The 24,304-nt window shown below is 54.6% G+C and overlaps 1 protein-coding gene across 2 annotated transcripts in view; it reads right to left on the bottom strand.

The window, feature by feature from the left end:
- SLX9 (SLX9 ribosome biogenesis factor) overlaps positions 1 to 24,304 on the bottom strand; it is a 39,471-nt gene that overhangs the window by 9,394 nt on the left and 5,773 nt on the right. For both annotated transcript variants that reach the window (XM_058523278.1, XM_058523279.1), the window contains exons 2-3: positions 23,148 to 23,256; positions 6,312 to 6,380 (exon numbers count right to left, since the gene is read on the bottom strand). In XM_058523278.1, coding sequence (XP_058379261.1) covers positions 6,312 to 6,380; positions 23,148 to 23,256 — 178 coding nt within the window. The remainder of the gene's footprint in view (positions 1 to 6,311; positions 6,381 to 23,147; positions 23,257 to 24,304) is intronic.

Genomic DNA, 24,304 nt, shown 5'->3' with positions numbered 1-24,304 from the left:
AAAACATTGGGCATATTCGATTATAAAGTCAGAACAAGAAAAAGACGACCGAGACCCCATGCCAACGCCACCTGGCAGCTCAACACCCAGGTAGGGAGGGGTGGGGGACGAGCAGGCGCCCTAAGAACCCACGGCAGCTGCTGGCAGAACCAACGGGAGAGCACAGCTCTTCCCAAACGGTCCACAAACCTTACCAGCCTCAACGGAACCTCAACAGCTTACTCAACTGAACCTGGGAAGCTAATCCCAAATCTTATTTTTCAAAAAGACTAAAGGCATAAGAATAGCCAAAACATTTTTGAAAAAGAACAAGCAACGACCGAGTTGGCCTATTGGACATCAAAGCAAATAATGAAATGACAGAAGTTAAAACAGAGTAGTGAAAGGGCAGATAGACGTGTGAGGGGGCCTCATGGGGAGGCGGGAAATGTGAAGAGCACACTTCAACCTAACCAGCCATCCTTCTGGGAGAAAGGTGGATCCCTCGCTTCCCCTCTCCCTCCCGCTATTCCTAAAAATTAATTATGCAAGAATTAAATTCGACAAATAAAACAAATAGAGAGGAATCAATGGCCAAAAAACACAGAAAGAGCTGCTCAACTTGCCTAGAAATCAAGGGAGAGAAAATGACGGTGACCTACCATCTTCATCTACAAGATGGGCTGATTTCTTTTAAAGTCTAGTAATACTGGTGGGGGGGCGGGGGGTGCTGCTGGATGCTGGAGGACAATGAGGTGAAGGCAGTCAGGTGGAGCGTGTGCCCACCTTCACCTGGCACTCTGGGACCCACTGGCCACAGCCACGTGACCACCAGCGTGGGCGGATGGCCTGGAAGTGGAGCCAAGGCATAGTGAGCGGGGGGAGTCCACTGGAGGCGGGCACCCCAGCAGGAGGACAGGCAGGGACAGAGGCCCCGGGGCAGGAGCTGCACGTGTGCAAGGAGCAGAGGGCAGAACCACGGGCACCGACGGGCAAAGCTTCAACACTTACTGAGTGAAGAAGGCACACCGAGGAAAAATGCACGCACGCACGCACACACAATGCCATCTCTAAAGCCCCACACCCCAGCATGTGTGCACACGTAGGTGAAACGAGAAAGGTCTGCCAGTTGAATCTTACACAACCAACCAGTGGTTACTCCTGAGCTGAAAACCAGATGCGAGCCTGGTAGTGAATGGGTCTTCAGCTCTGTCTGTATCACCTCAACAGTTTTATAACTTAGTATCTACCTGCAGTGAAAACTCCATTTGTCCTCACATCTGGATGCCCTTTCACTCCTGCCTGGGGGTGGGGATGCCAAAGAGCCAGAGCAGTGAACTGAAGGGGTGTCAGTCACAGGCCAATGGCCTCAGCACAGGGGCTTCACAAAGGCTGGCGGCTCTCAGCAAAGTGAGGGTGATCTGGCTGTCTCCTCCCTCGGCAGAGGCAGCAGTGAAGGGAGTGGAGGGAAAGGATGGGCACTTACTGCCCCTGCCCCCTGCCCTCCCGGCTGCTGCGCCCTCTTCTGCTGATGGCTCCTCCCTCTGCCCCTCCAGGCAGGGTGGTACTGGTTTCCTGAGTCCCTGGGCCTCACCCCCCTCACTGGCTCCCTCCACATCAGAGGTACCTAGTCCATAAATAGCTTCCTTCATTAACTTCTCTCCAGGGAAACTCTTCTGAGGGTGCCGGGACCAGACTGACCACACTCTGCCGTTTGTTCCCCTAGGAGCAGATTTTCACGGCCAGCCTACTTGTGAGAAGGACACGAAAAGGTCCTTCTACCAACTTTGTGGTCCAGAGCAGCAAGCTCTAAAGCAACGACAGTCAGGGAGCATCTGTGGGGCCTGGCTGGGGGGGTGAGGCCTCGTCTGCCCTCCGGCTCTCCACCAAGGCTCAGCTCAAGAAGGTGCCAGAGACAGACACTCCTTCATCCTAAACCACCTAATTTAAAACTAGCTTGAGGGCTGGCCCTGTGGCTTAGCGGTTAAGTGCGAGCGCTCCGCTGCTGGCGGCCTGGGGTTTGATCCCCAGCCCGCACCGACGCACCGCTTCTCCGGCCATGCTGAGGCCACGTCCCACATACAGCAACTAGAAGGATGTGCAGCTATGACATACAACTAGCTACTGGGGCTTTGGGGGAAAAAAAATAAATAAATAAAATGATATAAAAAAAAAAACTAGCTTGAGGTGCAATCAAGAAAGCATTTCATATGCAAATTGGGCCTCCAAAACCAACTTTAACTGGCTATATAAGATGCTAAATGTGGGAAATTTTTACAGGCTGAAAGCTGTGTTTCTATGTGGTGCCCAGGAGGGCTGGTGCCAGCTCCCTGAAGGCCCATCCACGTCCCATAACAGAAAACAGGCGTCATGGGAAGCGTCCTGTCATCCCCTGGTCGGTCACCTTCCTGCCCACATTCGCTAATCTATAAAAACTGAAGGGAGTTCCTTATAAATAGGGCCTGAAACAGAGACACATGAGGGCAACCTGCTCTACACACCACAGTGGCCTAGGGCTCCTTGTCCTGAACAGAGCAGGCTCTTGACCATGGCTCAGACCCCGGGTCTCCGAGACTGAAAACAATTCTTGCCCTTATGTCAACACTACAAAGGTTCGAGCCACTGCAGTAAGATGAGAATTGTGAAAACATGAAGTTTGGAAAGGAAGATGTAAAACTGTCTCTACTTTAAGTGGCATGATAATTTACATAGAAAATTCTAAGGAATCTACAGAAAAACTACAAGAACTAACACATGATTTTAGCAAGGTCAGAGGATATAGTCTAAAAAATTATGCTTTTATACACTAGCATAAAATTGGAAAATGAAGCTTGTGAGAATTCCATTTATAATAGTCTCAAAAACTACAATGCAGTTAGCAATTAGCTTCTCAAAAAAACCCATGTAAGATTTCTACCCTGAAAACTGCACAACACTGATGAAAAAAATTAAAGAAAATCAAAATAAATGGAGAGATATACCATGCTCACGGATTTGAAGATTCAATATTGTTAAAATGCAATTCTCCTGAAATTGATCTATAGATTCAAAGCAATCCCAGTCATAATCCTACTAGGTTTTTGGTGGTGATGGTAGTTTTTAACAAATTGACAAGCCTACTGTAAAATTTATATGGAAATGCTGAGGGCCTGGAATATCCACGGCAAACTTAAAACAGGGAAACTAGAATGGAGGGCTTCCCTGATCTGACTCCAAGACTTACTCTAAAGCTGAGCAGTCAAGACAGCCTGGGACTCGCTAAAGTACAACAAACAGATCAACGGAGGAGGCCCCCAAACACAACCATGCTTAGGAGGCCAGCTGATTTTTCACAAAGACACCAAAACCATTGAATAAGGAAAGAAAAGTCTTTATAACCAAAAGTGCTGGTACAACTGACTATCCATACTGAAAAAAAACAAAAAGAATCTTAACCAGTACCTCATACCATAGATAAATATGAATTGAAGGGATGGATCAGAAACCTAAATATAAAAGCCATCTATAAAGTTTTTAGAAGAACAGGATAGCATCTTCATGACTTGGGATTGGGCAATTTTCTTAAATAAGACATACACACACATATACACACAATAACCATATATGAAAAAAGATAAATTAGACTCCTCAAAATTAAACTTCCATTCATCAAAGAAAATAAAAAAAGAATAAGCAAGCACAGTCTGGGAGAAAATTATTTGCAAAACATACCTGACCAAGAACTGGTCTCCAAGACATAAGAATTCTTGGAGCTCAATAATAAAAAGGCAAAGAGCCTCGTGAAACACAAACTTGACTGAAGATGGGGAACAAATGAGCAGTAAGCACATGAAAATGCCCGATCGTGCCAATGAAAGTTAACACCACAATGAGCTACCACTTTGGCCCAGCAGATCGGCTAGGACTAAAGAGAGAGATGCCACTACACACTAGCAAAGCCATGGCACAACCAGAACTCTCCTGCATTGTTGGTGGGAGTGTAAACGCACACCCACTGCAGAGAAATGTCTGGCAGTTGCTTATAAAACTAAACATACATCTACCCTATGACCCAGCATTCCATTCCCAAGCATTTACCCAAGAGAAAGGAAAACATATGTCCACAAAAAGATTTGTAAAGAATGTTCATAGCAGCCTTATTAGTAGTAGCTAACAAGAGAAAAAAGACGAGGTGCCCATCAATAGGAAGGTAGGTACCCAACAGCGTATGTTTGTGTAAAGAAATGCTTCTTGGCAACAGAAGAGCACGGACTACGGCTCCAGGCAGCAAGGGTGAATCTCAAAAAACATCACACTGATCAGAAGATTCCAGACACAAAAAGAGCATACCCTACACCACTCCATTTATATGGCGTCCACAGCAGGACACCTAAACTATGACCCAAATCAGATCAGACAGCAGTTGCCTGTGGGGTAGTTGAGGGTGGGAGCACTAGGGAGTTCTCAGCGATGGTGATGTTCTGTATCTTGACAGGGATTTTGGTGGCACAGTTGTATGCATTTGTCACAAATCACTGAATGGCACACTTAAGACTTACATTTTATTGCGTGTAAATTTTACCTCAAAATAAAAATAAAAAACAATCATAAACAAATATTGAACTCGAGCAGAATTACTTGAGAGAAAGTGTACTGATGTCTACAACTGACTTTGGAATACATAGATAAAACATGGGTTGGTGGATGGATGTACAGATAGGAATGGACAGATGAACAGATACGTGATAAAGAAATAACGTGACAACTAAAATCCACATGGTGAGTACAAGGTGTTCACTGCAAAATGCTTCTGACTTTTCTGTATGAAAGTTTACATAATAAAAGAGCAAGTAATATTTAATTACTTGGGAGATGTAGCTAAGGCCACATTCAGAGGCTAATTTACAGCCCTTCATTCCTGAACAAAACACATAAAAATAAATGAGCTAAGTAACTCAGAGAGACCCAAAGAAAGCAAGAACAAGGTAAGAGAAACTAATAATTTAGAAAACAAAAGAGTGGAATTGACAAGTAAATACAAGAATTAACTCTTGGAATGGAAGAGACAAAGCTAATCAGAAACGACAGAAGGGCTGACATCAACAGCGATGCACGAGACATTCAGTAATATGAGAAACCAGCCAGCCTTTGCTAATAGAGGTTGCGATGTGATTAGGTTAGATGATTTCATGGGGAAACATGAGTGGCCAAGATCGACTCAACCAGTAAAAAAAAGACCAAGCACCATAGAAGAAAACTGAAATGTCATCAATGAATTGTGGCCCACAAACGTTCAGGGTCCCAGTGGTCACGGTCTTATTAGCTTTTCCAAACACACTTCACAAAGAATATTTTGCACAACTCCACGCTAGGGATTGTGAAAAACAAAACAGATGAATGATAAACATCCAAAAGTTACATAAAACGTAAAATTAATAACTGTGGAAGAAATTGATGAATTTCTCTAAAAAATTCAAAACATACATTTTCTTTAAAATCTTCAAGGAAAAAATAATCCAGATCATATTTTAACTGTGTGAGAACATAAAGAAGAAAATATTCCAAATTAATTTAAAAAGTCAGCAGAATCACACTAAAAAGATAACGTTAAGAAAAAAAATGACAAAACAATCATAAAATCTTTTTTTAGAAAAACATTAGCAAATGTTCAGCATCATGAAAAATAACTATATTTTCCAAAACCAAATTGGTGGGTAGAGTGGCATTCGACCTGTTGTGAGACGTTTGACTGGAAACACACGAAGAAAATCCACCCTCACAGACAGGTACTCGTAAAGCAAGGACCCACAGACCCCTGAAAAGACAGTAGGACCGTGGGAGTCCTCGGACCACACTGAGAACCACAGCTGCCCATAGACACCCTGTGCTGTTGCACGCCTGGAGAAACATCTGGAAGGACGCACACCTAACGGAAAAGTGATTTCACCTACTACTTCAGATAGTTCTGTATCATAAAACACAACAAGCACGTGTTACTTTTATAATTACAAATTTCATCTTGGGACCAAAACCAGAACCGTTTTTACACACAAGGAGCTGAATGCAGCAGCTTCTTGAGACCATTTTCTTAGGAAGGAGTAAGTCCAGGCTTTGCAGACCCTCATACGGGGTGACAAGGCCACCTTCCCCAGGGGCCATCTGCTTGTCACAGCACAGGCCATCTTGGGCATGCTGCCAAGGCCCCCCACGGCCCCAGACCACCCGCTGGCCATGGCTGGGGCCTCAAAAGGGGTTGCAAGCCAGCCCTGGAGCATGGCTCCCTGGAAGCCTGTGCTGCCCCGGCTGTAGGGGGAGCCGGCACCACCACCCGGGGGGCCAAAGGATGCACTTACTCTGCAGCCACCTCTCGCGTCTCAGCTTCAGTTTCTCCTTCTTGGGCATAACAGCCTTCGCCTCTGTGCCTGAGGACAGAGAATACGTGGCGGTGAGTGGGGCGTCCCTGTTCCCACAGGACAAAAGCCTGGGGCTCCCACCCCACCAAGCCCAGGAACAGGGCTGGGGCAGGTTCTGAGGGTGCCTGGCAACACCGCCACCCACGCTGGGCCATGGCACCCACAGCAGTGGGGCTGTGCCTGGGTGCGACGGCCAGCCCCAGCCTCTCACAGCCTCCACGGGGGAGCAGAGCCGGGGCTCCTCACGGGGGGCTCATCAGCACAGTCAGAAGGCTCCCTAAGCACTGGTGTCCCTTTGAGGCAACGGCTTGGCACTCTCCACGGGGCTGCCCCAGGATGCTGAGGCAGGCCTTTACCAACAAGCCCTCCAACCCCAACCCCAGGATGATCCTCAGGACGTGCTGCAACATAACCATGCAGCCCAGAGAATGCCCCACAACTCAGGGAGAAGCACAAGCTAGCAAGAACTGAGTGGAAGCCTCACACACCGAGGGTCCCTTTCTGCTGAGCCCAGGACCCAGGCAGCCTGGAGCTGAGGCTCATGGTCCCTGACTAAAATTTCTCCACACAGGTGGTGCCCAAAGATGAGGGGTCTCAAGTGAGTCCAGGTTAAGCAAGAGGTGGTCCCACATCCTGTCACTGAATCTACCAAGGTAATAAGAGAATCCCACTCTCTTCAGACGTGCCTTCTCTGGAAGCCGTCAGTCCACCCTCACTTGCCAGTGTGGGGATGTGTCCCCGGCCTCACTGGTCCAGCGTCAGGGCACAGAGCACAACATGCACCTTCTTCTGTGTCCCCCAGAACATCTCTGTCATCAGAACCAGGCCATCCAGCTGACCCTCCCATGGCCCACCCTGCTCCCCCAGCTCCTGTCCCTTGGGCCTGTCTAATTTCATGGTCATTTCACCCGGCCCAGTTCCTCCCATGGCATGTCTGCACATCCCCATTGTTATGGGCTAAACTGTATCTCCCAAAGCCCTATGCTGAAGCCCTAATCCCAGCACCTCAGAATGCGGCAGTATTTGGAGACGGGGTCTTTAATGAGGTAATTAAATTGAAATGAGGTCACTAGGATGGATGGACCCTAATCCACTCTGACTGGTGTCCTTATGAGAAGAGATCAGGACACACACACAGAGGGACAGCCATGTGAGGACACAGGGAGAAGATGGCATCTACAAGCCAAGGAGGGAGGCCTCAGGAGGAACCAGCCCTGCCCACACCTGGATCTCGGACTACCGGCCTCCAGAACTGTGAGAAATACATCTGTCGTTTAAACCGCCCCATCTGTGCTATTTGCTATGGCAGCCGGAGCTGACCAACACATCCATCTTCTGATGAATAATGCAGAGCACTGTGCTTCCTGTCATCAGCCAGGCAGGAGCCACGCCTCCAGGGTAAGCAGGCCATGTGTGAACCGCGCCTGCCCACTGCCCACGAGGAGCTGCAGAGCCAGCATTGCAAGTTACCAGGTGCTAGGGCCCCGTCACCAATTATCTACGAAGGAAGAGGGCAGCTCTAACACTGCTTTGCTTCGCTAATTACCTGAAGACACCTGCTGACCTTCAGGAGCAGTGGGCACATTTCCGTCAGTGACCTGTGAACCAACCCCATTTTACAGATGGGAAAACTGAGGCTCAGACGGGGCCGTAACTTGTCACAGGGAACTGCTGCAAACCAGGACTGGAACAGAGTATGACAGCTGCACCCAGAGCAATCAGGCCTCCACGGCATGGTGGCCTTGGCTGGGCCCCAGTGAAGCTTCACCAGCATCCCCAGGACCACGCCACTGGAGAGGTACTGGAGACACGGGATTTGGAGGTTTATTCTCCAAAATAAACCATGAAGCAAGGTATGAACGTACGTATTGCTCCTTAGAGTGCCATAAAAACACACCTGGCCCTGCCTGCAGGACAGGAGCTCCCTAGGGCTGTCCTGCTGATCCCAGGGCCGCCATCTCCTTCGTGGCAGGCTGGGGGCAGGGGGGCGGAGCAAGACAGAGAACCCCCTGCCCCCAACAGGCGTACTCAAGGTAGGAGGACCACCGAGGCGCAGCATGGTGCCCACTGCCCCTCGAGTGAGCCACGTGCTCCATTGACATCACTGGGGCCTGCCCCACACCAACTGGACGGTGACTCCCAGCTGGATGAGCACCCTGTGTCGGCAGAAGCCATCGCGTGGCCCCAGGAGGCTGGGGCAGTGCCAGCTGGTTTATCAGGTGGTGCTGGGCTCCCCTTCTCCAGGCCCTTCTTTCTCTAAGCATGGGCTGGAGCAGCCAGCACCCTCCTGCCCCCTGGTGCCGATGGGGCGGGGCCACACCCTGGGCAGCGGGAGACCCGCAGAAGGAGGGACCTCTCGCTAGTTCCTGAGCCCCCAGAGTCCCCGCTTCCCCAGAAAATGGGTGGGGCAGAGAGCAGGATAACTTTTGGTGTGATCCATAAATTTATGATACAAATCCCGAGAGACCGCCATTGCCCCTTTGGAATTCTTCCAACCGGGGGAAGAGAGGCCGCCTTACGGAGAGCTGCAAGAGGTGGATCTGTCCATGCGGAGCCTGGCCTGGCCTGGGGGTGGAGGGGATGCTGCCAGGCTGGCGGGTGCATCCTGTTCTGGGAGCACACATCTGCCCCACGTCGGGGCGGTGGCACGCGGGAACACGGGCGGGAGGTCACTGGGCCGGGAGATGCTGGGCGCTGCTGAAAGCGCCTCTGCCTCCAGTTTGCTCTAAACACAGAGTGGACTCCAGTCTGGCCCCACTTCCTTGGCTTTACCTGGTTTGCCCAGAGATAACACGGCTTAAGCCCAGGACATGTCCCACCCAGAACACATCTATATGAGATGCGCACCTCCCAGCTGATCCTGACTTGGCTGTTATAACAGACCCATGACGTCTCAGAGAAACAAGGCAGAAACAAGTTCTGTCAAGAGAAAGGTGGTGAGCCTAGTGTATAAACCCCCTATAACCCGTGACTCCCACGGGAATTTCATTCCTTTTCCAAGAGGAAGATCCTACAGGCTTCGGCCTTGTGTTGAGACTTCCAGATGCGCTGGGAGCTGACCTACTTTCCTTCTCACTCACCGACCTCTCACTCCCCCACCAGAAAGGGAAGGCACTGCAACCTTTTAGAGTCACCCTTGGCTGACTGTCAGAGTGCTGCTCAGGGTGGGGACAGGTGTGTGAGCGGGTGAAAAGACGGGGCCACATGGCAGGAGGCTCAGCACAGGCCCCCGGGATCAATGCTGCTCCTCTGGCTGGTCCAACCAACAGACACCCAACCCCCAATGCACCCTGCACCGCACCCCAATGCCCCCAGCATTGCACCCCACCATAGTACCCAGGCGCCAGGCACAAGGGGGAGGGGCAGCCGGGTGTGGGGCAAGGAGGGCATGTGTAGCCCTGTGCAGAAGTCAGAGGCTCTGGGAGGTAGGGGGCTGAGATGTCCACAGGACCCAGCACAGTGTCTAATCATGAATGGGATGATGACGGCGCCCACTGTGGGGTGTAAGGGCTGGAGTGGGGGGAGGGGGCATCTGTCTGGGGCATTAGCCTAAGCAACAGGAGCTGGGGACGGGCATGGCATGACCCACACGTCCAACAGGAGAAGGCAGGAGGGCGGCCTCACACAGAAGCCTCCTGATGACAATATGGGTGTCGGCAACTCACTCTCAAAGATTCAGGAAGAAGCTTTCTCTACACTACTGCAACTTTCTATAATTTTGAAATAATTAAAAAAAAAAAGTCTACAACCAGTGGAGACCAGCCTGAATCGTAACTGCACTGCAGGTCAGGGACCTCCCAGCTCTGCCCCCAGGACCTCGGCCACCCAGCCCATCCCCAGGCACCAGGGAAACAGGAACCAAACGTGCCGTCCCTGGAGACAGCAGAGGGTTTGGAAGCTTACATCCCGAAAAGGAGGCCTGGAACCACTGGTGGGAGGCCCTGCAGACCCCAGAATTCAGGGAGGTCGCAGGCTCAGGGACAGTAAAGCAGGAATCGTACACCCCTCTTTGTATATCAAAATAGGGTCCTGGTGGATTAAATGTGTAAATAAAAGTATTATAAAAAACACACAGAAGAATTACAAAACACAAAGAAAACATAAATTTGACTACACACAAATTAAAAACCTCTGTAGGGAAAAAATTATGTGAACAACTTCAAAAGCACTACTGGTGTGGGGGAGACATCTGCAGACAACAGAACAGGTGGCTTCCTTCCCATACAAACAGCTCTTTCAAACCAATAAGAAAAGACGAGCAGGCTAAAAGAAAAACAGGGAAAGGGCAGAGATGGGCAGCTTACAGAGAAACGTGGCTAACGGAACCTCCTTCTAAGGAAGAGCCCATTTTACAAACCAGACCCTCCTGTCCATCCTTTGTACTGGCAGAGACCCGGGTCTGTACCCTGGCTGGCATGGACCAGAGGCAGCCTCTCGCCTGCTGAGCAGGTGCTCCCACGGGACAGCGACTTTAGGAGGCAATTTGGTGACATTTATTGAGGCTTTCAATGTCCGCACGTTTGACTCAGCAATCCCACCGCTAGGGTTTTGACTGCAAACAGACTTACTCGTGTTCACAAGGATGTCAGGCACGACATTCCCTGCAGCACTGGCCCCATCAGACAACAGCAGCCTTGGAAACAAATGACGAGCAACCACCCCCAAGACTGGGGGGAAGTGGGAGGTCGGACCACACCATGCGTGCAGGGAGGGAGGCGCAGTCCCTGCCGTGAGCGTTCACATGGTGTGCCGCATCCCCAGCTTAACGAGGAGGCAGTGGCATGGGCAGCAGCTCGAGGAAGTGCAGCTTCTTCCCTCAGCCATCGGTGGGCGAGCTCCACGGGGACACCCCACCGGGGAGAGAACAGGCCCAGCACCAGGCAGTCGGAGAAACAGCCGAACACAGGTGGGCCCGCACTGCCCACCACGGGCATGGCCAGAACAGGTGGTCACCTACAGAGGGTACAGCCGGAGGAATTTTGTGCCCTTCAATTTTCTCTGTTCACCTTTGTAAACAGGTGGCCATTTATTAAAAAAAAAAAAAGAAATAAAAAAATTGAGGATGAATTGCCCTAATCAGAGACAATGTCCTGGAAAAGAACTGGCAAGGTTATTAACCAAAGGGCCACATCAATATATTTTCTAAGATAGACCACCAAGTTTTACTACGAAAGCACCCTTTTTGTTGACAAAAACCTCCCCCATGATGAACTCTTGAATGCCCCAAACCACTGTGTATGTCAAAAGGACAGACTCCAAACCCTTAGGACTGATGTCTAACAAAAAGACATATGGTGGTTTGGCTGTCCGTGCAGTTTTTGCACCTGGGGACGGCTGAGGGGGCAACCTGTGGTTTCGGTTCTGCGGCCATAGAGCCATCTTCCTTCAAAGGTGGCCCTGGCACAACAGAGTCACCCCACCAGCCCCACCAGACTGATGGAGGGAGTGAGCAGCACCCACGGGTAGACAGGAGGGAGAGGTGCTCCCCTCCGGGCAAACGGTCCTGCCAGAGCCTGGGCCCCCCAGCATGCCAGCAGTAACTCCTGTCTGCTCCCCCCAGGCTCCCCTTCCTGCCTCCACCAACCCAGCCATCTCGATGGCCTTCTCCAGGGTATCATCAGGAGGGACCACGTGGGGACCCTCCAGATAATGAGGTGTCAGGAGACAGTGAGCACCACACCAAAGAGCGAAGGGACGTTCCCACCTCCGCTGGTGCTGAGGATGGAGGCAAATGGCTCATCCTCGCGGGCTCTTGTCTCTCAGAGAAGGACTGCAGACATCAACTCTATAGGAAGTAGAAACCACCAGTCGGAGCTTCCAAAAGTGCCACAGGGTGCAGCCCTCACCCCAAGACGTTCAAGCCAAGGGCAGCCTTCCTCTGGCAGGGGCTACGGGGCCTCAACATCTGCCTAGAGAGAAAGGGGGTGCCCAGCGAGGTGACCTGAGAGCCACCCCCAGCAGCGTGTACACGACATGCTTTGCGGGTGGTCCTCTCCTCTCCACAATCAACTTCGTACCAGGATGAGCCCGTGGCAGGAAGAGGACAGGCCCTGCTCAGGGATCCGTGCCCAACGGCCAGCACAGACCCTCCCTGAACATGATCAGCCCCAAGCCCGCAGGGCAAGCAGAGGGGGACTGAAGGTCTGACCAGGCTCAGCTGTCACACATCTACATGACAGTGCCTCCCTGGGAGGGGTCGGGCTGTAAGAACCAATCATCCAGAATATGCCAGGAGGGCCCCAAGATCACAGATCCTGCCTGAGCGGCTACAGTGGGCTTTGGAAAACACAGCAGTGGGCCAGCACCCGAAGGGAGGCCCTGCTGGACCCACAGGCGCTGCAGGTCGATCGTCCAGGACAGCAAAGTGGAACCACGGCACACACGCGGAGGCCCACGGGCCTCCAGCCCCTCCTCCACCCCCGAGCTTCTACCTGAAAAGCCTGGGCCGCCCTCTGGCCCCAGCTGCTGATGACATGAGTGATGACGCGAGTGACAGCGGATGGCCTTGGCAGGATGCTGCCCACCTGGCTCCGCAGGCAGCTGAAATGCGCCGAGAAGCTAAAATAGCTCCCGCCACCGAGTCCAGAGAGCTGAGTTTAGAAATAGCGACCCACATGCTCAGACGGCATCTCCCCACCTCGTCACCTCCAAGCACAGGACACAGATGCGCTGAGAAGCAGCACCCCACACGGGCCACACAACCCCACACATCCAACTGGCTCCAAAGACCACTGCTGGGGACAGCGCTATAAAGACAGCGCCCCCCCTTGGGAGGAAGGTTCTGGAGCGGCAGGGAAGGAGGCAGGCCATCCTATCTGGTGATGAAGCAGCAGCACCCGAGAACCTGCCAGCGACCAGGTCCAATTCCACTGACGTAACAGCTCCAGAAAACAATTCCAGAAATCACCACCCTCTATGGCAGGCAGCTCTGCAGAGGCGTGCTGTCCCTCCATGCCAGCCCAAGGCCTCTCTGCGCGGCCAGGAAGGCCTCCCAGTCCGTGTGTGGAGAACTGGACAAAGGCATTCCCTAGGCTTCGCAGGAGACAACGAGGGCTATTCCCAGGGTACCTGCCCCAGGCAGCAGCCAGTGGCTTCACGGGGCCGGCCACGCGAGACAGGGACCCATCTGGACAAAGGGCATGAGGCAAGCTCGGCAGAGGAGCCACTGGCTGCTTCCTGAAACAGGGCGGTCGCGTCAGCTCTAACCAGGTCAGCCAGCAGCACGGTCTGTGCACATGGGGGTCAGAAACGCAAAATCCCACACAGGCTCAGGGGGACAGCAGTCTCTGGGTGGCAGAAGCAGACTTTTATTTGTAATGTCTTTTTTTTACTTGTCTTTTCTACAACATGCATTTCCTGCTTCTTCAATTATGAAGTGTTGTTTCTTACAAAAGAAATCTTAGAGGGAGTTTGGTCCCTAACTTTCAAGCTTCTGCCAGGGGTGTTGCTGCAAGAAGGGCAGTGAGGGGCGACACCATGGATTCAGTACATCCATCCACGTGCCGGCTCAGCTTCACGGAGCCAGGAGCTCGAACAAGATGGGGCAACTCCAGAGCCATGTGGATCCGCTTTCTCCCACCCCGAGCACGCTAGAAGGCGACACTGCCCCGCTGCCTCTAGGGACTTCCCAACCCCCACACATGGAGCTGCCCCGTTGCAGCAAGGATGGCCCCTCAGACGGCCACGGACCTCACCGCAGCCAGGCTGGGATGCTCCTCTGCCCAGGATGGCACCCAGACACGGTGTCTTCATGCCCTTGGTAAGCTGGGACTACATCCCATCGGAGCACACAAACCACACAGCAGCCGGCAGGAGGGAAGCGGGCACTCCTGCACCCAGGGCTGTGGCTCTTCTGCTGCATGTCCAAGCCACTGTCAGGGCCTTTACATCCAACAAGCTACTTTAATCCGAAGAACTCTTACCCCACCATGCTGCCCAGGAGCATGATACCACCACAAGCTCCAGGACAGGGGAGGAGGTGCAGTCACCATGAGCCTCCTTGTCACCTGCTTGGGCGGCACTCTGCACTCAGGGCTCTGCAAGGACGAACTCAGGGGGTCCCCGACACCCCTTCTTGCAGATGAGGGAGCTGATCACAGAGAGTGTCAGGCCGCCAGCAAGGAAGCGGTGGGTGGGACGTGACCCAGCAAGCTGGCTCTGTGGCTGTCTCCTGACCACCCGCCAAGGCGGGAGAAGGACAACTGAAGCACGTGTCGCACAGGACAAACAGACCAGCACTGCAGACAGCACAGCTGTATGACAGAAAATCCAAACACGCCACTCGGAGGGCAGGCGGAAACACCCGTGGGCTGGACTGGCCCGGGGCCATGGTTGGCCGACCCCTGGCCCAGTGTCTTGACAACGCGCGGCTCACAAGGACACCAAGCTCAGGAAACAGCTCCCTGGCTTCCCAAGTGGAACAGCTCGGCCCTGCCCAGGTTCCCAGAGAAGTCACGATGTGCAGGCCCAGCTCTGCCCACTGCCACAGGAGGGGTGCAGGGGTGCAGGCCCAGGTGGAACGGACGCTCAGAGCCATCACAGGACACAGGCAAGGACAAGTGCCTGCCCTCACCGGTACCACTCACGACGATCCAGGTCTGGAGACTGACCCAGACCTGGATCTGGGGCCTCAGCCAACAGGCACACCTGAGGCCCCCTCCCTGGTGACCCGAATGCCAGCAGCACGGGACAGCCCACAGGGGCGGGGGGGGGGGACAAGAGGGCATGGCCAGCACAGCAAAGCTATGAGGGTCAGTGTGAGCACAGCAGGGTGCAGGCTCCCCAGTCATGGCTGTCACGGGTCCAGTGCCCTAGGGATGGCCACAGCCTCTCTGAGCAAGCGGCCCCTCCTTCCTCCCTAGGGGGGGGTCTCTGAGACTCGTGGTGGGGGAGGCCAGTGTCTGTCTGTGTCTGCCCTCCAGAGAATGAAGAGGACCACAGGTGAGACCATTGGGGGACCAGGCAGCCACCCCACAGGACTGAGGGCCCAGGGTCCCACCAGTCAGCTGGGGTGGGGGGCCTTGGAGGACCACACTCCACTCTACACCCAGGTCACTGAGGAGCCACGCAGAGTGGGGATGGCAACACTGGAAGCAGAAGGCCCAGGCTAAGGCTCCGAGAGAGGGGGGTTACCCAAGAGCAATCCTGGAGGTAGGCAGGGAGACCCCTTGGCTGCAGGGATGCTCCAGCCACCAGCAGGGTACACGGTGGGGCTGGCTGGGCCATGCCCACTGCCCACTCTGAGCTCAGCGCCCAGAGGCATGGGTGCTCAGCAAACGGTCACCACGCTACACCAACTTTGCTCACGCCCTGCAAAGACGCCTCCCAAAGCCACTCCATGCACAGATTTCAGCCCCACCCCCCCAGGGCCGGTGGGACGGGCATGGGGGCTCTCGCCACTTGGCCTAACACAGGGAAGTGGGGGGTGGGGGTGGGTGTGTGGAGGGTGAACCCCCCAGCACGAGAACTCAACAGGCGCATGGCGAGCTGCGGGTCACTCCGGGGTCTGTCAGGTGCCTGGCTCCTTGCCACCTTGGGCCCGTCCCCACATCGTCTCACTCAGCACAGAGTGCACACACGTCCTGGCACAGCACGCTGCAGCACCTGCGGGCTGCGGGCGAAGACCTCCCGCACGTCACCACCAGTGAAGAGCCCACTCAGAGCCCAGGAAGAGCCTGCTGGGAACTGGGAGGGGGGAGCAGGGGCGGCTCAGCCCACAGTGGGGAGAGAGGGGGATGCACACATAGGACAAGGCTCATCCAGGCTCCCATGCTCTCCTCCCAAAACCCTGACAACAGAGGGAGCAGGCCCCAGGCCCCTCCCCTACCATGCCCTGTTGAGGAGGCAGCGGGACACCTGGACCCAGCTCCACAGTCACTCGCCACCTCAATCCTTTCCCTCTCAAAACCGTCCACACGGGGTCCTCCTGGGCTGTCCCCTTGACCCTGCCCTTCCCTGCTTCTGTCTGTTAAAAAGAACGGGCTCCACACAGACCAAGACAAGGACAGCACAGAAGTGCCCTTCCCGCCCTCGCACCACGTGACCACAGGGCCACAGGCCATCGGTATTTCAGCTCAGCAGCCCCCAGTTGCCAGCAGGCCCAGAGCAGAAGCCCACGCTCTCCAACCCTCCGCCTGGTCAAGTACACAGACCTTTGGGCCCTGCTAGCCAGGATGCCCCTAGGGGCAGTGGGCATTCCTCCTTGGGGCCTGGTGGAGGCGCTCTCCTGCCGAGGGCCTATTCCCCACAGCAAGGAACCAAATGCCCAGGGGACACGCAGAGGGGCTCATAGCCAGCAGCCTACAACCACAGATGCGGCCAGCTCCACCAGGCGGGCAACACGTACCTCCCCAAAGAAAGAGGTGTTGGCTCCCAGACCCATAAGTGCCACCACCCACTGAAGCCCTTCAGGGTCCCCCTCCAGCTGTCCTCAGGAAGGCAGGAAGGCCAGGGAAAGCGAAACACCTCCAAGGTCAAAGCACCAGCTACAGACAAGGAGGTGATCCTGTCCTGGGACTGGGCCCTGGGGAGCAGGAATTCCCTGTCCAGGTCACTCACTCTCCCTTTCTTCCTGTTTTACACTTGGACGTGGGTGGAGATGAGAAAGGAAGGCTTCTGAGTGGGTTCTGTCCCACACCCAACCTCACAGCTGCAGAAAACATGGGGAAAGTCTTTGAACAGGGAGCTTTATAAACAATCCCGGAGGACACCCCCTGGAAAGCGCCCAGTTCGTCCCTGTGTCCCTGTGCAGGGAGCTTGCCCTCCTGAGCCTCCTATCCTGAAGGCAGGACTGAGGGCAGACCAGGCCTCTCCTAATCTGGGCTTGGCCTAAAGAGGAGACGCACCTTTGCCGCCCTCTGCTGGGCAGCCCCCACGCCTGCACCTGCTCCAGACCCGAGATTCAGGAGACCCAGGTTCAGAGGAAACCGCGGAGATCTACAGAGCGAAGCTCAAGCCACAGGGAAACCCAAGGTCACAGCACTGTGGCTGTGCAGCCCAGAGGCACAGAGCTCTCTCTGCTGGGGTGACGGGGGAGGTCTCAGGAGCACAGTCCCTGGGGAGACACAGGGCGGATCCGTGTGTTCTAGGTGTCCCTGCGCCAAAGTCCCTCCACTGGGGCCTGGCAGCGGTCTTGTCCCCTCACCACTGCCACTTCCCCAGCCTCTCCCGCCGCAGAACCCTGCAGACACGCTTCCACCGTGGCCTCTTCGTGGCCTCCATGCTGGCCAGCATGCTGATGCTCTTCACACGCATCCTTTTGCTAGCATGTACCTCACCAGGCCTGTCCTCCTGCAGGCCCACCCCAGGCCACAGGACCGAGTACTGGCCCGACACCCCAGGTGCCTGTCTGACAACGGAGTGGGCTTGTTGTCTGCAACTTTCCAGCACAAAGGAGTATAGAATGGACAGGGTGGGGCCCTGTGCCGGGGAGGGACACAGGAGCTGGAGTGCTCACCCTGAACCTGCCATGTGCCCTCAAGGCCCCATCCACAGAGTGGACTGTAGAGGAGCTCTACAGCCCATGGCCACAGAGCCCAGCGGTGCCCCCACAGGAAGCCCAGAGCCCCTGCCTGGAATCAGAAGGTGGGCCCAAGGGGGGAAGGAGGGAAACTGGGGGGCACACTTGGCTCCTAGGCCGGCAGGGCTCTCAAAGCCTCCGTGTAGAAACTCAGGAAAGAGGCTACCAGCAAAGCACCCACAGGGTCCAACAGGTACCCACTGGGTCTCGAGGCTGAAGGGGAGGGTGTGAGCAGACATCTGCACGAGGGGAGGGGAGCCCACAGTATGCACATGGGGCGACACACAGCGGACATTGGTCCATCCCTGGTGATGGGCCCACAACCATGCCAGGGCCCCTCTCTGAGTGGGCTTGGCCTCCTCCGGACCACAGTGGCTGCACAGCAGGGGCACAGCGGTCAGGGACTCGCGGAACACTTCTATCGGTGACTCAGCCCGGGGCAAGCACACGAGGGAAAGACGCATCCCCAATAATCCAAGCAGACAGGCACCCTCGTCGTCATGGCCCAGCTGGTCACTGAGCAGCGGCTGAGTCACCGGATGCCACTTTCCACATGACCTGCAGCTGGACCAGGCCACCTGCCCCAGCTCAAGCCCAGGGAAGCCACAAGGCCCATCATCCCCCGGCGGGCTCCAGGGTGCTGGCCTATCAGGAGGCAAGGCTGACAAATGCCAAAACAAAAGAAGAGCTGCTGCAGAAGAGGGAGGAGTGGGTGGGGAGAGGCCCAGACACAGACACCTGCCCGGGGACCCCTCGGGCCAGCAGAGAAGGGGCTTCCCTCAAAGGGACACACAGCCGGTCACCTCTGCAGCATCAACTGACCACTCACTAAGCCAAGCCACGTTTCAAACATTTCACATCCACTAACTCATCTTAACCCAAAGCAGGCAAAACTTAGGAGGCAGATACTATTTTTACGTCCCTTTTACAGATGAGTGCCCTGCCCGAGGGCCAGTAGCTGGGGATGCACAGAGCCCCACGGCTCCCGAGCGCCCGCTGTGCATGCTCTTAACCACCGTCAGCAGCTCGGCCTCAGGCTGCCTGCCCACCTCCCAGGGGCCCCAGGACCCAGGACTCTTCTCCAGGCTCTCAGGGCTCTGCCCAGTGGGAGGCCATAGAGCTCACAATGCCGGCGCTCTGAGCTCTGCACCCCGCAGTCCAGGCCCTCTCCTTCCATAAATACTTTTCTAGCTTTCTGTATGACATTTTGACATCCTAAAAAAAACATTTCCAGCTGGGGAGAGACTCCCTCCTGGGGGCTAGCGGATTCCTGTCTTCTGCCTCCTGACCACGTGGGGCCTCCCCCACGTGGCCCTGCGTGCTGGGTCTCCTTCTCTAGGACCTGTGAGTATAATAAACCGAATTTTTGACCCGAGCTTCTCTCCTCTCCTCTTGTGGCCACAACTGCCTGACCAATCGTCTCCCCCTTCCTCCCTTCTCTTGCGCCCTCTCCCCGACCCCTGGTTTTCAGGCCCATGCCCCCCAGGTTGTCAAAGAATTTAGAAATGTTCCCTCTGCCAGGAAGTGACCTCGTGCTCTTTCCAGCTGCCCATGCTCCCTGGGCAGGCAACAACCCCACCTGCCTTGGCAGGGGCCACCTGGAATTTTCTAAAATCCCTCAGACTCAGTATGAAGGCACAGGCGTAACTGAGTTCTGTCCACTGAGCACTGAGACACTCCCATGAATGCAAGTCTTGGATCCGCTGGCAGGTCAGCCGATGCACCACAGCACTGCCACCTCGGGGACACCCACTGGAGCTGCAGAGGCTCCAAGTTCCCGACCAGAAGGACTTGGCCGTGCACGGCTCAGAACCCAGAGGGTCCATCCAGGCTCCAGGATCTTCAGGCAGAGACGCGAGGAGATGGGAGGGGCTTCTGTGCTCCTGGCTGCGAGGCAGGACCCACAAAGCTCTGGGCCAGCGTCCTAAACTTGGCAGTATCAGAGGCCCTGGAGGGTGTGTGAAGACAGGGTTCACCAGGTTGGGATGGGGCCCCAGCGATGCTGGTACAGGCCCGGGCGGCCCTGAGATGCATGCACAGCCTCAGCGGCTCTCTCTGCACAGGTGCAGCGTGGATGGGAGGGGAGGAAAGGGGGAGAACAGGGAGCTGTGACCATGTCCCACAGGGAACCATTGCAGCGGTGCCAGCGGGAAGCCTGACATCACTCCCATTCCCAGGTGCGGCCTCATGGCTCTGAGCTCGGCAGAGGGAGGGACCAGCCCCTACACTGACGCTTCACTTCCCCTGCATCACATCCTCATCTGGGTAAAGGGACAAGTTGCACCAGCTCCTCATGACATGGATGTGTCACCTGGCTGGCAGGGCTGAAGGAGCCCTGGACAAGTCCCAGGCAGGTTCACATGGCACACCTGTCCGGCTGACAGCAGCTCACCTAGCGGACGATGAACTAGGGGCTGCGGGCAGTGAAACAGACAATCCAAAATCCAGCAGCCGACAGAGCACCCAGGCTCAAAGCAGGTCTTGTGACTCCAAATTAAGGCTCTGTCCCCTCCATTCCCTCACACTGCTGCTCGGGGACACTGGCTGTAGCACAGATGGCTTCTCCCACTATTTGCCTGGGGTCTGCACCTGGGGTCACCCCTCCTGGAGACCCCACTACAGGCAGGCCAGAGGCCAGTGCTGGGCTGGGGGCCCAGGGACCAGGGAGACTCCAGCTGGCCCGTCCTCCTCAGGGCCCCTTCCCTGCAGGGCCTGCCCTCTCGGGTAAGTGGGAATCCCCGTGTCCTCCACCTCAATGGACACGGCTCACACTGAGGGGACGTGTGTCAGCCACCGCAGGAAAGAAAGCCATGTGCTCAGCAGCACGTCCCCCCGGCCCCAGGACCAGGGTGGGAAGTCTGAGGGCCACACCAAGTGGCAAGAGCCCAGCGCTTCCCTGAGACGACAGGGTCTTGTTGGGCTCGGCCACTCCAGGCTGAGTGACCCCCACCCCCTCGGGGCTGCATTTCTTCATCCCTTCACCCACAGACACGACACTCACGGAGGAGGACACTGAGGGACAAATGAAGGCGTGAGCGCTCCGTGAGCCCAGAAGTTCCATCTCCCACCCGGCTGCCCTCCCACACCGCGGAGCCCTCAGCCTGCGCGGCTAGAGAGAATGCCACCTTCCAGGGTGGGCGCACTCCCAACAGGCAGGGCGGCCCTCGGGCAGAGGGCCAACTCGGCCCCACGACCCCCAGCGGAGGAGGGAGGGAGAGAGAGGCCGCAGTAGCCGAGGGCGGAACCGGCAGAAAACGGCACGTGCCAGCTCTCCAGAGAAGAACTCAGGGGCAGCTTGAGAAGCCCCCGAAGAGTTCTGTACGAGTGACAACGAGCTGAGCTCCACCACACGCAGAGCGCTCGGCCGCGTGTCACGGGGGCAATCACGACTGCCACACACACACAGACAAACCCCCAGAGAATCAGCCCACACACAGAAGACCTCTGACCCCGCTGGTCACCAGGGAACCCAAGTGCCTGTGGCTGGGCCTCCCGGGACAGGCCGCCCACCCTGGTGGGACGCAGGGCAGCGCCGTCCCCCACCCCGTCCTGCACACGGTCCACTCTGCGGGACCCGTCCCAGGAGAGTCCGTGGGAGGGTCCGAAAAGGACGCGGACGCGCTGCCCAAACACGCAGCTCGGCAGAGGATGGCGTGAGCTGGAGGCCGACAGGCCACAGACGCAGGAAGAGGCCCTCCCGTAACTGCCCTCATCTGACCAGAAACAGAAGTTTCTGAGGAACCGGGATTGCCACGAACCCTTCTCCAGGGGAGTCTGACGGCCGTGAGGGGGACGCGCCAGGACGTCCCCGCACAGACTAACCTACCCCACTGCTACTCCATTACTGTTCATTGCTAAGATGCTCTAGAAGTCCAAGTCCAACCGCCCCTTTGAGTTACTCATCACTGTGGTTTCTCCTGAGTGATGTGTGCTCATTAATGAACTATGTTTCTCTTGTTAATCTCTTTTGTTACTCTAACTTCCAGGGTCCTAGCCAAAGAACCTAGGACGGTAGAAGGGAAAAATTCTTCCTCTCGACAGTTTCAATGCACAAATTATGGCAAGGAGATTCAGATACATCTCCCCAGTGAAATAATAAAAAATCTAAAGCAATGATGTAAACAACGTAACCCCACAGAAAATGCTTGCTATAAACCGTACCTGTGAATTAATTACAACTTATAACTTTAAGAGTTGTTTACAAACCACAGATGGAAATCTGGAAAAAAATTATACTAAAAACCTGGATGCTGCTTAATTATCCAACAAGTTAAGAAAAGTCTGTACGTCTGTTCAAGAGAGTTCCATAGGGCCACAAAGAATGAGTGTTACAGCAGTTAGACAAGGACAGCTCCTTACAAATCCAAACAAGAAAACGTACAGTAGAATTAAACCAACTAAAAAGATACAAGGTAAAAGCATAGTAGGATTACAAAAAGACTAGAGCAAATAGCCTGGAGGGCTTGAGTGCCCTGAGCACACCGCTATGTTGGTAAAACGCTCAGCCATACTGTGCAGCTCACCGGGCTCATAAGGCCTCTCTCCACAAAGTGGAGGCGGTGGGCCCGCCCAGGCCTCAGGGGCTCAGTCCCCCTCCCAGGGGACGCCCGTGCAGCAGAGCCGCTCTCCACCTCAAGGGCCCAGTCAGACAGGAGGCTCTGGCCAAGAACGTCGGTTGGGTCAGAGAAACATGTTAAAAGACCCGAGGAGAATGCACCCAGCAAAATCTAAAATAAGGGGAGTGCAGTGGGAAAAAGGACCTCCGCCACATCACGAACACACGGAGGCGAAAGGTGGGGAGGGGCTGCAGCGTGGCGTGGAGCCCTTGTCCGCACCCTGACTTTTACAAAGAAACTTTTATAAAGCCATCACAAAGACGTGAGCACGGCACATTTATTTCACAGAAAGGAATTCCTACTAATTTGTTCAGGTGTTATAACGGCATTACAGGTATGTTTATGTCTTTTTTAAGAGCCCTTGGGAATATACACTACAGAATTCATGAATGAAATGCTGTTTGCTTCAAAATACTCCAGTACGTGTGTTGAAGGCAGGTGACAGGATGGATACACGGATTTCTTGATACCATTCTTTCTACTTTAGTATATCTTTAAATTTTTCCATTAATAAAAAATCTTTTAAAAATGTACAGGCAAACTTGGAATTTGCTATGGCCCATGCATATGAACAATCTCAAAGCCAGCGTGTCCCTGCATTGGGAACACCCAAACCCTATGGTCTGCCTCACCCACTCTCACCTTTCCTGATGGAAGTAACGCTCCTGGCGTCCAGGTCCAGCTTCTGCACCAAGGCACTGGGGTCGATCTTGGTCCTGGCAAAGATATCAGTGTTCACGAAAGCCCACTCCTACAAAGGAAAGACAGGAGATGTAAGACTCGCTCCATGGTTTCAGGGTGAAATGCAAGCCAGTCCCGGGCAGGGAGGCCCCTCAGGGAGGACCTCATGATGGTCGAGGACCAGATCCAGCTTCCACGAAGGAAGAACTGGGGAAATAACCCGTACTCCCCAGAGTGGAGGCTGAGGCCACTGGAGCTCAGATCCCAGAGCTCTAAGGTGGCACTCCTTCCTGCCAGCCTCAAATCACCAGATGGGCTCTGCTCCTGGTCCGGAACTGTCTTAGACCTGATTCAGGATCAGTATCGATTACGAATTACAATCTTAATATTCACAAGCACTTGTGACAGGAACCAGATTTCCTTCCAAACCTTGCATCTTACTCCTATTCTTTCTGCAGCACTCTCCCGTTTCACACCATTGTTCCCTCTCAGCAATCTCGCTTCCAGGTCTGCTTCCAACCCACATTCATCCTGCATCAAGATTTCAAAACCCTCCAGGTCACTCTGCAATCACACTGTGCTAACCCAGACCCCACCCCCCATGCCCGTCTGGCTTGTTCCAGATTCAGGACAGGGGCTCGGGAAGGACCACAGCATCAACCCCCAGAGGAGTCACAGACCAAGAAACAGGACTGGAGTAAGGCAGAAACCAGCCCAAGTGCCAAGAAAGTGCTGAGCTGGACAGCAGCCCGAGAGCCCTCGCTCCTGGGGAGTTCCAGGACAGGGAGAGACAGTCAGCAAACAAGAGACCTCAGAGACCTCACACAGGGAGCAGCACTGGGGCTGGGAGGTGTGCGGGGAGCGCTGAGCAGGGAGGGCCTTCTCAGCTGAGACCTCAGGGCAAGATAAGGGGACGAGTGCAGACTCAGGTCACACGTGTAAGTCTGTACACAGCCCGTCCTCGACTTCTTTCCACAATGTTCATTGGACATTTTCCAGAGTGGCGCTTTCCATCTCATTACTCCACGTTTTAGGAGCTTCCTATAACAGGTGCTGATGTCACATTGTTAAAATGTGTGTCAAGGATCACCATGTCGTTATGTGACTAGAAATCAGCA

This window comes from Diceros bicornis, chromosome 27, assembly GCF_020826845.1.
Source record: "Diceros bicornis minor isolate mBicDic1 chromosome 27, mDicBic1.mat.cur, whole genome shotgun sequence".
Lineage (NCBI taxonomy): Eukaryota > Metazoa > Chordata > Mammalia > Perissodactyla > Rhinocerotidae > Diceros > Diceros bicornis.
Note: the sequence above shows the minus strand (reverse complement) of the source record. Positions and strands in the feature narration are given on the sequence as shown.